The sequence below is a fragment of the Zea mays genome, chromosome 8, assembly GCF_902167145.1.
Source record: "Zea mays cultivar B73 chromosome 8, Zm-B73-REFERENCE-NAM-5.0, whole genome shotgun sequence".
Lineage (NCBI taxonomy): Eukaryota > Viridiplantae > Streptophyta > Magnoliopsida > Poales > Poaceae > Zea > Zea mays.
Window position 1 is genome coordinate 135,947,361 of NC_050103.1, and position 13,918 is coordinate 135,961,278.

The 13,918-nt window shown below is 48.2% G+C and overlaps 1 protein-coding gene across 1 annotated transcript; it reads left to right on the forward strand.

The window, feature by feature from the left end:
- The first annotated feature begins 271 nt into the window (after positions 1-271).
- LOC103635953 (putative WUSCHEL-related homeobox 2) lies at positions 272-3,704 on the forward strand. Its single transcript, XM_008658320.2, has 2 exons — positions 272-763; positions 3,459-3,704. The coding sequence occupies exons 1-2, from the start codon at positions 272-274 to the stop codon at positions 3,702-3,704; spliced, it is 738 nt and encodes a 245-aa protein (XP_008656542.1).
- Positions 3,705-13,918: the final 10,214 nt, after the last annotated feature.

Sequence of the window (13,918 nt, forward strand, 5' to 3'; positions counted from 1 at the left end):
TCTTCGTCAATCGTCTCCTCTTCTCTTCCTCATCAGATTAAGACCTCCAGGCATCCACCCATCTCTTCCTCCTCCCTCTTTGTACCCATTTTGTCTCACCTCCACAATGCAAGCAAACAATAAGCTTTGCTAGCTTATCCACGGACAACTTACAACCAAACAAACTGATCGATCGATCGATCGATCAAACACGTACGCACAATATATAAATCCTAGTTGGCACTGGCAGGCAGTACGTAGTTGGCAGATCGAGGTAGTCGACGACGACGACATGCCGTCGCAGCAGCAGCAGCAGCAGGCGGCGGCGGGGTCGACGCGGTGGTGTCCGACGCCGGAGCAGCTGATGGTCTTGGAGGAGACGTACCGGGGCGGCCTGCGCACGCCCAACGCGTCGCAGATCCAGCAGATCACGGCGCACCTCGCCTGCTACGGCCGCATCGAGGGCAAGAACGTCTTCTACTGGTTCCAGAACCACAAGGCCCGGGACCGCCAGAAGCTGCGCCGCATGCTCTTTATGAGCCAGAGCCACCACCTCCTCTCCTGCGCGCAGTACTACGCTGCGGTACTGGCGCCGCGCCACGGACACCAGTTGTTGCTCTCCCCGTCATCGACGTCGCCCACCCCACCAGCTGCTGCTGCCGCTGCGGCGTACGGCTACTACTACTCCGCCACGGCCTTCGCTGAACCGGCGAGCAGGTGCGCCGGCAACGCCACTCTCCCGTCGCCGACGGCCCAGCGGCTGTTCCACTATCACTACACGACGGTTCACTTACAGCGACCTACGGTTGGTTGCTAAAACGGCCTTCAGCGACCTACGGTTGGTCGCTAAAAACTTTTAGCGACCCATAAGGATGGTCGTTGTAAGTGCCGTCGCTAAAGGCTTTAGCGACCGACATCTTTTTAGCGACCGACCGTCCATTGCTAATATTGTATATTTAGCGACCAACCGTGAGTTGTTGTACTATAGATTTAACAACCAATCGCGGGTCGTTATACAATACATTTAGCAACCAACAGAAAGTTGCCCCTAGTTATAGTCGTTAATAATGATAATATACCATTAATTAGCATTCAACAACTGTTATATATACAAAAACATCACAAATCACCAATTTTTATACACATAATCACATAGATATACAAATTTAATTAGTATTGCACAATGATAGATCCACATTACATAAACCATCAACAAGCACCACAACAAAATCATTCACAAAACCTACACATGTTATTATGTTTTGCACATATTTGCAAACACTTAACAAAATCATTCACAAAAGTACCAACACTTCAAGTGATTCGCAAAAGCCTTCACAAAAGCACTCCAACTTCTTGTATCCTCTTGTTTTAAGGCACAAGCTTGTAGGGGTTGTGATGTCGCCATTTACTTGATGCTAACAAGACATTTCCTTCACCAAAGCCATCTTCAACACTTCGCCGATAAAAAAGATTAATTCTCTTTTTCAATTGCCTGCCTGCAAGAAAAGTGATAATTGCAATAAGTAACATGATATGTTAACCAGAAGGTATGCTAGCACCAGAAACGACCAAAGGTAAGCTTGATCGTGCTGCCAAGGTAATATATTCTGTAACAATGATAATTTAAAATTAAGCAACAATGATAATATATTCTGTAACAATGATAATTTAAAATTAAGCAACAATGACAAAAACATTCATGATCGTGCTGCCAAGGTAAGCTTCAGCGATCTCACGCATCTTGATGAGAACCATAGAGGAGATCTCTTCGGCTGCAAACTGTTTCTCCTCCCCTTGTGCTGAACAACTATCATTGGCTTCTCACCGGGCCCAGGAATGACCTTGAAGGGCCACAGCTTAATATCACTACAAGAAAATGGATAGTTTTTCATCGGGGTTTTAGACGGAGAATTAAATTGGCTAGATAGTATATATACCATCACCGATAAAAAAGATGGAAATTTACTATTTTCCAATAGGGGCAACGCGATGACGAAGAGTGCCATGCAACAACCTCCGTAGACAAAACCTGGAAGATCTGGAATTATCCACAATATAATGTACTATTGAGAGACCACGTGAAGTTCGTACCTACTGGAGCCAGATAATCTTCACATACTGGTCAGCAGTGCAGGAGCAGGGCTGTGCGAACGAAGGGGAAGCGAGGGACGGCCAAGCAGCTGGAGCAGCGAGGGAGTCAGCATCGTCATCGCCCTCCTGCTGGCTGCTGCAGATAGAGACAGCAGACTTGCACCAGCCAGCAGATGAGCAGAGTCCAGTCCAAGGTCAAAAAGGCCCCCCTGAAACCGCGACGAATTCATCAGTGTCAGTGCTGGCTGGCGCCTCCGGTCGCTCCAAACGGCAAACAGCTGCTGTCACTAGGCAAGCAACTGAATCCGCACAAAGAAAAAGCACCAGAATTCCGCGCTACGCACCAGAAATGCCAAGCTCCAGCAGCGGGCGCGAGCGCGCTTGGGACGGCAGCGAGGCACGGCGGCAGGAGCAGCGCACCCGACAAGGTCGGGGAGGTTTCGGTGGAATGCGGAACGGGTGGCCGGCGTCGGTCCGCCTGGCCGAGGTGACCGCCCGCTCGGGAGGCGCTGGCGGCGTTCTTGGCGCGGGCTGGCGTCGGCTGGCAGGGGCAGGGCGCGGGTGGCCGGGTCGCCTGGCGGCGTCGACTCTTCCTGGGCGCAGGGATCCTTGGCGCGGTCACGGTAGAGAGAAGAGAGAGGGAAGAGAAGGGAGGAGAGAGAGAGGCCGGGTGGGAGAAGCAGGTGGCGGCGGCCAGAGGAAGGAGGCGCGCGCGGCTAGGTTAGGGAGGCGGCGGCTGCTTGTTGGGCCTTGGGCCGTTAGTTAGGTTAGGTTTTAGTTTTTTTCTTTTTCTTTTTTTTTCTATTTCCTTTTTCTAAATTTGAAATATATTTTTAAATAACCCTAAAATTCATAATGATGAAACCAAAATTATTTATAAATAAAAAAGTTATTTTTGGACTAGTACTTATTATATTATTTATTTGGATTTTTACTTAACAAGAAATGCTATTCGATATCCAAAATCAATTAAGAGAAATAAAAAATCATTGAGTAGTTAAATCATTTAGTAGTTAAAACTGTCACATGTCAATCAATAGCGACCAACCGTCGGATGTCCACCTGTCTCTATAGCGACCAACCTTGAGTAGTTAAATTTCTAGACTTTTAGCGACCAATGGCCCGTCGCTACAAATGCATTTAGCGACCAACTGTCGGTACATAACTTTTAGCGATCAACCGTCTGTCCCTAACAAGGGTCGCTAAAGATCAACCGTCGTATAGTGTATCAGGTAGGATTACCATCATTACCTACACGTCGCAGATGCATCGCGTCACTTCAAATGTATGTAATAATAAATAAAGCTTCCATTTTTATCCCTCTATAATGTATAATCTAATATACCCGCGCATGCATGCATGCAACGACGACGACGACGCGGCAGGGTGGCAGCGGAGGAGGGCTTGTGCCGGCGGAGGCGCTCGGCCGGCCAGAGTACTCGTCGCTGGACAACTTCGGCGTGGCGCTCGACGATGTCGTGGTGAGCTCCGCCTCCGCCGCCGTCGAAATGACGCCTCCGGGGTTCGAGGTGGTGGTGCCGCCGCCGCCGGCTGCTGCCTTCTGCCGGCCGCTCAAGACGTTGGACCTCTTCCCCTGCGGGCTCAAGGAAGAGCAGCACGACGTGGCCTGATGGACCCATGCCATTATTACTATAAATTAGTTAGCAATCAATGTCATGCTCATGCAGTAGTACACACACATCTCAGCGCGTCCACTCCCAATAATAATAAGGGCTTTTGTCTTTTGGCTTTTGCCCCCTAAAAGCCAAAAGCCAACCAAAGTGCTGGATCTAGGAAGCAGCTTTTTCTAAAAGCTAACTTTCTCACAGTGCAAATCTGAAAGCACCCATGTACCTGCTTTTAGTGGCTTTTCGGATGAAACTATGAAAACATATATCGAATAACTTTTAACGATTTTTAGTGGTTTCTACCAAACGATTTTTAGCTTTTTAATGGCTCACAGCCTACAGCAGCTTTTTCCACAGCTCACAGCCCACAACAACTTTTTTCACAGCCACAGCCCAACCAAACAGACCCTAAACTTAACTAGGGCTAGAGCTAGAGCTAGCTTCGTTCTCTCTCTCTCTCTCTCTCTCTATATATATATATATATATATATATATATATATAGCTCCATGCCGACAATCTATGTCGTCGTCGTCTTCTTGTTCTTTCTGAATTCTGATGCGATTGATTAGAGGGTGTACTTAGTTTCTGAGAGCTACAGGGGACGGAGGTATAGTTGGCCAAATGGCACTAGCACGGTGGGCCGACCCGGGCACGGCACTAAAAAGCACGGCACGACACGTTCCTTTTAGTGCCAGTGCCGGGCACGGCTCGTACATAGTGTCGTGCCTGGGCCACCAATTGGGCCCGTAGTGTCGGCCCAGGCACGGCACGGCTAACTGGGCTAGCACGGCCTCGGCACGACCCATTTGCCAGCGCGCTGCGCGCGTGGCCCACTGCCCAGGAGCCGCGTGACCGCGAGTCCGCGACCGCGTGTAAACAGCCTACCGCCCCAGCGCCCCAGCGTCCGCATCACTCAAACCCTAACTCGCTCTCGCTCACTGCCTCACTCGCTCTCTCTCAGCCGCGGGCGATTCGGCGGCGACCGGCGAACTCTCCTCTCCCCCGTTCCCTCCGCCTCCGCTAAGCGCTCCAGTCTCCATCTCCGCCTCCGGTCTGCGGTCTCCGGCTCTCCGCCTCTGCTTGGATCGATCGTCGCTCGTCGGAGATCCTCTCCGGCTCTCCCCCGCTCGGATCTGCGCATTTGTGAACCGGGTAACTCAGATCCATAACCCCCGCTCGGATCTCCTGTCTTCTTCTCCCCCTCCGGTGTGATCTGCGGAGATCCCGGTGCTCCGACTTATTAGGGTTTACACGCGCATTTGTGAACCGGTGCGATCTGCGCTTCTGCGGAGATCCCGGTGCTCCGTTCTCCCTCATCTCTCTCCTCTCTCCTGTCTTCTTCTCCCCCTCCGGCCTGCGGAGATCCCGGTGCTTCGGCTTACTCCGTTGAGGAACCGGGACTCCGGGGTCCGGTACGGCAGCACTGGCACTGGTACTCTCCTCTCTCCTAGCTCCGGTCTCCCTCTCCTCTCTCCTAGCTCTGGTCTCCCTCTCCTATCTTCTTCTCCCCCTCCGGTACTGTCCAGCACTGGCACACAGATCCGGTCTCCCTCTCCCCCTTCGGCCTCCGGTGTGATCTGCGCTTCTGCGGAGATTCATCCCGGTGCTCCGGCTTACTCCGTTGAGGAACCGGGACTCCTCTCTCCTATCTTCTAGCTACGGTGCTCTGGTGTCCCTCTCGGCCTCTCCTCTCTCCTAGCTCATGTCTCCCTCTCCTCTTAAGAATTTGATTGAAACATTTAGAACTGCAATATCTTTTTTAAACTCCTCTAATCAGAGAATTGCTGCATATAAAAGTTATTGCATTGCTACTAATATTAGGCCTAGAAAATTCCAGTTGGACATGGAGGTTAGGTGGAACTCTACATATCTGATGCTTAAGCATTTGTTTCCTCATAGGATACCTTTCACTACTTTCATTCATGCAAACTATCCTAGGGCTGAAGGTGATCAATTTATTTTAACTGATGAACATTGGGTTATTGGAGATAAAGTACTTAAATTTCTTGAGCTATTTTATGATTCTACAGTTGCATTGTCTAGTGTTTATTATCCTACATCTCCACTTATGCTTCATTTTCTTGTTAAGATTGCTATACATCTAAAGAACTATGCTAATGACACTCACATCAGAGGTGTCATTCAACCTATGGTAGATAAATATAATAAATATTGGAGGAACATCCCTTTACTTTACTCTTTTGCATTCATCTTGGACCCTAGAGCTAAAATGAAAGGTTTTAGTAGAGTGCTTCGAAGATTAATGAACCTGACAAGTACATATTATGCTGTTTATCAGGTTACCACTAGAGCTAAGCTTACTGATGTTTATAATAAATATGAAGAGAAATATGGATCTGTTAGATTGAACAGGGTTGTCCCTCCTAACTTGTCTGGTAAGAAACGGTCTGCTTGGGATGAAATTTATGATGATGCTGATGATGTGGGTACTTCTGTTGGTATGCATTCTTTTGCTTCTACTCTAAACATTGATAGAGATACCTCTGCAACTGCTCTACTGCATGCTGCAAGCTCTTCAGCTTCTACTGCTTCTGAACTCATTTCTTACTTAGATTGTGACACTGTCAACCAGTTAACTGATGATTTCAACATCTTGCACTGGTGGCATCAGCACAAACTCACTTATCCAGTACTGTCAATTATGGCTAAAGATATTTTAACTGTTCCTGTGTCTACCATCTCTTCAGAATCCACTTTTAGTTTAACTGGCAGGATCATCGACGAGCGGAGGAGGAGATTGAAGTCTGATGTGGTTGAGATGTTGACATGCATTAAAGATTGGGAGGATGCTGAAGCAAGGATGCAACACATGGTGGATGACAAAGAGCTTAAAGAAACATTTGAAAATCTTTATCTTGATTAGTCTCTAGTATCTTACTCTCTTTGTGACCATTTCTGTAATGGGACTGTAATATTATGCACCTGGACTGGACTTTATTGTAAGGACAATAAACTTTTTAATGAGCTGGGTTGTACTCTTTTTTCCTGTTTAGGGTTTCTCACAAGGGTGAGTTTTACCTAGACAGGTTTTTAACGAGACAGCCATTGCACTACAGCTCATAAAATTGTTGTTTGATTAGTCTCTTACTCTCTTTGTGACCATTTTTATGTTGTTTGAAATTATCTTGTATCTGTTTGATTGCTAGAAGTCGTAATAAAATTATCTGTTATTCTGTTTGAGTGTTTGATTGCTGTTGCTGGGATTTTATGCATAGTGCCTGTGCTGGCACTAGCACTGGCGTGCCGGCGTGCCTGTTGGCACGGCACGGCACGGCTAAGCACTGATAGTGCCGTGCCTGGGCCGAGGGCCCAGCACGCTAGCACTAACAGGCACGGCACGGATCTTTTATCGTGCCTAACCGTGCCGTGCCCTGTCGTGCCGTGCCTAGTCGTGCTAGTGCCAGTGCCGTGCCGTGCGCCCCGGTTGGCCATCTATAGACGGAGGAGAGGGGAGCACTGAGCAGCAGGAGCTACTACTAGGGCTAGTTTGGGAGTTCAAATACCGAAGTAAATTATAGGGGCTAGTTTGAAAACTCAAATCCACTTCGTGATTGAAGCAGATTGGAGAGGAAATTAGTTCATTTTCACCTCAATCTCTTTCAATCTCGAAGGTGATTTGAGCTTCCCAAAGTAGATTAAGGAGAGGATTTTATCCACTTTAACCCCTCCGGTTTTGTGGGTCCCAAATTAGCCTCTAGAGTAGAAGACGCCGGGCCGGGTGGCAGTGGCACAGCGCAGGGCAGGGCAGTGCGTGTATTCATTCCTTTATTTATTATGGAAATGTGACCATGCGCGTTTACGGTAGCTAACAGGCATTCATGCGCGCAGCTGCTTGTCAGCTTGTGAAGCTTTTTAGCTGGGTACGGTACCACTGTATACACAGTTTCTTGCATTGGTCGGAGAATTTTTTTAGCTACACTTTTCTAATCGGAAGTATGAATTCTATACTACTTATTAAGAAGGTAAGAGTAGTCGGCCGTTCTGCCGTTCTGTCCTCTCCCGTTTCGCGCGCAGAAAAAAAAAATCAAACCATGGCTACTCAGGGATCAAACCTTGGATCTATTGAGCAGAATGTCTAGCCTTCCACCCTCTAGCCAACGTGACTCATGTTGAATTGTATATAACTTCAACTAATACATTTTTTGTGTTTAACCCGCCGTCCACTCTATATGCTCACTGAGTCTAGAAAAACGTTTATAGCTTGACCCCTGATCTTTCTGGAATTTGGGACGCAGTCCAGGAAATAAAGAAAATATGGAAAAGGAGTTTAGAAATTGATTTTTAGTTTAAAAATAATTGCAGAAACCCATTTAATTCATGGAAATTTCATATTAAATCCAAATGAGTTCATTCCAATTTCTATAATTCTATAATATTATTTTTTTATCACATAATACATCTGTTTTGTCATGAAAACAACAATAAAATTGATTTCCTAACTAATCCTATATCAAATACATAGAAACTTTGGAAATTCGTAACTTCCCCATTTTAATTCCAAATTAAACCGTTCCAGTTGTGTTAGTCTCGTATGAATATTTACTACGCAGTAACAACATTGATTATACCATATTTCATACTTTTATAATTAGATATTTATTTATCCTATGTTAATTGGGTTAATCTATGTCTATTGGATTAATTTATTTAATATATTAATATAGTATTCTAACTTTATGGTTATACGATGTTTGACCATTAGTCTTACAAACACACACACTTACCTTTTTGTTTAAGCAAAAGCGTATGGTGGTACGTGTCCAGTGACTAACGATGTACGAGGGAATTTCTTCCGGTATGTGTGAAACGTGCTCTCCAATAATGAGACCATGCAAATCGGGACATATATCGAAGTATGCATGATACTGATGGTTGCAATGTAGTGGTGAAACAGATAGATTATAAATAACAAAATTTATGTATGGTCAGAATCACAAATTGATTATCTATACTACTTATCCCTACTACTAATTAAGCATGGAGAGTGGGCGCCTGGCGCGTCCATGCCCCCGCCTCCCAATCTCTATCGTCCTGGTTCCACCAACCTCACAGGCCACCCACACCGAGCAGGATAATCCCCTCCACCGCCATCAGCGCTCGCCCGCGCAGATCCCGCTCTCAGCGCTCGCCCGCCATCCGCGCTCCATGCTTAGGGTCCGCCATTAGCGCTCACCTGGCTGCTCGACACATTCGCCAGCGCCAGCTTCGACCAGATCGACTCCGCCTACCGCGAGGCCGGAGGGGACCCTTTTGTGGCCACCAGTATCCTGTCTTCCACGCAGGACATGCACCCGCCGCAGCCCCCCGCCGCCACTGGATCTCTCGCCGCACAGTGGATCTGGTGGAAGAAAGGCTGGTCGGAGGCCCAAGCGGGTTGCAGTGGCCGCTACGGGCATGGTCGCGGACGTGATTGGCAAGGAGTACACACGATCCACGGCTAATTCTGTAGTAAGCATGCCAAATGCTTGGAAGGGTCGGGACGGGGAGAGCGATGGCGATGGGTCTGGTGGCCGCAAGGATAGTGTTGAAGAGGCAGAGCAGGTCCTGTGCTCCATGCTCGGGGATAATTCCGAGCTTGGCATGGGTGTTGTCAGAGACGTGCCAGGTGAGCCTGTGAGGCATTTTTTCACTTGCTGGTCTATAGTTGTCCGTTCAGAATTCTTTAATTTGACCAATCGGTGCCATGCCGCCGTTTTCATGACTCGACTGAATTCTGGAATCTAGACCTTTAATTTGTAAACCCTATGCCCTTAGATGCAGCGAATGTTCAAAAGATATATATACAGATGTTCTATTAGGAGCAACATATTACAAGAACATGAAAATGGATCCTTTAGATTACATATTCAGTGATTTTTAGCAAAGATCTTATGAAAAGAATGAACTTCTGGCTTATTGTTGCCTACTATTTGCTCATGCTCCAGCCTCCAGCTAATTTCAGTGCCCGCCATAGAAGATGAAGCATGGGCTATTCAAGCTCTAGAGTCAAGGTGGAAGAGATTTTGACATATCCGTAGAAATGAAGTTCTACTAATTTCGCTTACATACATAGGCATATGACTGGTGCTTGTTTTCTACTTGAACTTAGGTAGCAGTCGTGGTTCGTTCTCGATAATACTACTTGCTTTTTTACACAGCTGGCGTTAATGACACAGGTTGTATGGTCCTTGATGAACAAACAATACCTGGGGTCATAGATTGTCTGCATGCATGCTAGATGAGAAAAAAATAGCCAGCCGGGGGTGTTTGGATTCACAGCAGATGGTTGAGAAGCGCAATGCGCAAAAACTGACATAAAGGTAACCACTTTGTTAGCGGGTGATTTGTTGCAAAACTCTAGGAACTCCTCAGTTGGCCTAAAACAACGTGTTTCTGTACTGGTTGATCTGTTTTTGCAGGGTAGCTAAGCAGTTTCGCAACTAATCATTTGCCTTTGGACAACCGTGTTGAAACAAGGATCGGTCCCGCATCTATACATGTCATTAGCCACACAGCTCAGGAAAACCTTAGTCCCCCATTTGGTTCTCCTAAACATACATATTTTTTCTTAGAAATATCTTAGAATTATATTTTTGGGTGTATCAGCATGAGCATGAGCATGAGGTGTAAAATCATTGCAGATCCGTAAAAAGCTAGAATGATGCTTGGATCGAACTTATCCTTGATCATGATTTGTGGTGCTAAGGGAACAGTGATAGATTGATTTGAGGTTTGCAGGTGTAATCATGTGTATAATAACCTTTTTTATTTTTCCTCTGTCTGTGTGGTGTAGTACCTGAAAAGCAAAATGATGCATGCATTTGTTGTGCTTATTGCTGTTAAATATTTTTCTAATTCTAACAGGTCAGTGCCTTGCTTCCTAGCTGTAGCTAGAATGCAAGGCCTTATAGTTTTATCTGCTTTGCTTGGCCTCTACATCAGATAGAGCCTTGAGGGCATTCATTCATGTGGCCAAGTGTTGGTTTGTAATCTCCCTTGCTGGTGAATTCCTAGAGACAATTTGGGGAATTGTTGTGATGAGAAGGTTTTATTGGGCTTTTGGGCCCGGGGAGTCACGTGTTGTGATCTCATCACTCCTCAAGTGCCATCTTGGCGTTCTGCACTTGAATGGTGATGGTTCGTGAGATGTGATTAGGAGTGGTAATGGATTATGTCTTTTCACAATTTGTTTGAACCCTTTAATTAATTTTAGTTCAAAAGTGAATAAAAATAAAACATGATTCTGATCCGATCTGATCCTTAATTTTATAGTGTAAAATTTATAGCTCGTTACCACCCTATATGTGATTGAGAATTTAAGATTAGTGGATTTGACTTCTGACCGGTTGTTGCCTGCTAATGTCCCGTTTACTGGAATCCTAAGAGAGGACTGAAGAACAAACCTAACAACATGGTACATACAATATTTGTAGCCTAGACGTCGCTCTCCATGCTCCCCACCTCGTGGCAACGCACGGGCACATACCTATTTATATATAAGTTATCATGGTATTATATGTCTCCGTTGCAACGCACGGACACCCACCTAGTAGGACTAAAAGTCTCGTGTTTAATCCTAGATCAGTAAATGACATTATAGTTTTAATTGATAAAGAGACATTTATCCTTCGGCCAACTTTAGTCTTGGTTAGGACACTACCGAACTAGTTTTTTTGGACGAGGGCCTTTTTTATTTGGCAAAGTCTTTGTCGAATATTATACTCGGGAAAGAACACCTGCTGTTGGGACGAAGGCGAAGACGCTACCTTTCGCTCCAGCCTTCGTCTTTCTCGCTACGCCAATGGAAGCAGAAGAACCAGCGAGGTCCACCCTTCGCCTTGTACACTATGAGGCGAAGGCCTACGACGACGTCGCCCCGTCCCACGTCTTCACTCGGCCTTGAGGCCCACGTGGGATTTGGCCCATTGTAACAGGCCCCGCACGGAGAAGCGTGTTACGGGCCCGATTTGTAATAGCTTTTCTGTAATGACAGTCTGTAACCCTCCTTTATAGGAATATTCCGGGGATAGTCCAGGTGCCTGAGGGTACATGCGTCATTACCTTGAGGCGTTGGGCTCTCAGGCACCTATAAATACCCCCGTACAGTGCCCTTGAGAGGCTGGATTAACAGAGCTATTGTCATATCAAGTTGAAACCTTATTTACGTCGCTTTCATTCCCCCTGTTGGATCGACTCGCCCGGGAGAGCGAGTACCAACATTTGGCGCTCACCGTTCGTGCTACGAAAAAACCACCCGCGATGGCACCCAAGAGAACTAGCTCGAAGGCAGCCCCATCCGTTGACGAAGCAGCGAAGGCAGCGCTGCTGGCCGAGAAAAAGGGCAAGGCCCTTGTAGACACCACCCACCAAGAAGCCTGCGAAGACGACACACTCAGCAAGAGGCAGCGCAATGAACAACCCACACCCGAAGGCAGTCTCCGCACCTGCAGCTCCGGAGGACAACCGCAACCCCCCAGGCTTCGCTCCACCGGAGGGCGCGGACGCCGCTGAGGATGGCGAAGTCATCGGCGTTTCAGCAGAGGAACAGCTACAGCTGCGGGCCTTGCGCATCAAAAACCGCAACCTCCAGAAGCAGAAAGATATCCTCGAGGCCAAGCGCCAACGTGTCTCTGCACAGGCCAAGGTGCGCCAGATGATACGCGACGAGAAGCAGAGGGCTCAGGAACTTGAGCAAGAGATTGCGCTCATGCAGTGCGAAGGCCAACTTGATCTGCAACACGGCCCAGCTCTCCAACAACGCGCGCCATTCGAAGACCTGTTCATTCCTCAGCGCGGACCCGTCATCCCGCACGCCACAGCATTCCAAGGTGTCAACTACCTTGACGAGCGGAGTCCCCTGGCGCCGCACCTGCAAGTGTCACCATGGCCCACCAACTTCAGGGCAGGAACCTACCCCAAGTACAACGGTAGCACCGACCCAGCACAGTGTATCATGAGCTATCAAGTCGCCATAGCATCATCCGGAGGGGACGACGCCACGATGGCCAAATCATTCATCATCGCCCTCGAAGGCCCGGCTCTCACCTGGTACACCAGGTTGCCCCCGTTGTCCATCGACTCCTGGAGAAGTCTCCGGGACAAATTTCTGCTCAACTTCCAAGGGTACCGCCCAGACACCGACGCCTTGGCTGAACTGTCCCTCTGCAAGCAGCTGGAAAGAGAAACTCTGCGGGAGTACTACCGCAAGTTTCTGACACTCAAGTCACAACTGCCTTCGGTTGATGACCAAATCACCATTCACTACGCCATCAGTGGCCTTCGGGCTGGCGTCCTTTACAGCCATTGCATCAGAGATCCACCCAAGAACCTCCAGGAGTTGTATCAGCTGTTCAAAAAATATGCCAGATCCGAAGAGCTCCACCAGCGCAAGGTCGAGTCCCAGAGGAAACCCAAAGACCCTCCCAGTCCATCCAAATGTGGACGAGACCTTCGCATTTAGACTTCGGTCGGGACAGCCATAGTCAGCAGCAGGTACACAACATCGCCAACCAGCACCCCGCTGGTGAGGCCCCTCGCCGCCAAGATTATCCCCCTAGGGCCGCGGCAACGGAACTCGTGGTCGGGGCCGAGGACGGGCACAGCAGCCGCGCAGATTTTACTGCTTGTTCCACGGCAAAGACTGCGCGCACCCAACAAGGGACTGCCCGGAAACAAAGGCCACCAGAGACAGGATGTCTCGGGCGCAACCAGCCGATAACCCAAGAGTTGTCGCGCACACATATCAACAACCTCCACAACCATACAACCACGGCCCCGCTCCGCATCCACCTAACCACGCATACCAACACCACCAGGAGGTACAAATGGTACCTCCCCCACTCCCACCTCCACACCCGCAACAGCCAAACATCCACCACCCCCAAGCACCAAAACAAGAAGACTTCGCTGATCAGCCGTATCGCAGAGTCATTCACATGATCACTGGGGGGTCCAGTGTCGACTTCGACACGAAGCGACAGAAGAGGGACCACTACCGCAGCATCAACCACGTCGCCGTCACCGGTCCAGTTGTGCAGACAAAGTGGTCCCATGTGCCATTGACCTTCGACGCCAGAGACGTCGACCTGCGCAGCACACCCCACATCGACGCCATGGTTATCAACTGCAGCGTGGCAGGCTGGGACCTGCACAAAGTCTTAGTTGACAACGGCAGCCAGGCGGATATCATTTTCCTCCACGCCTTCGACCGCATGGG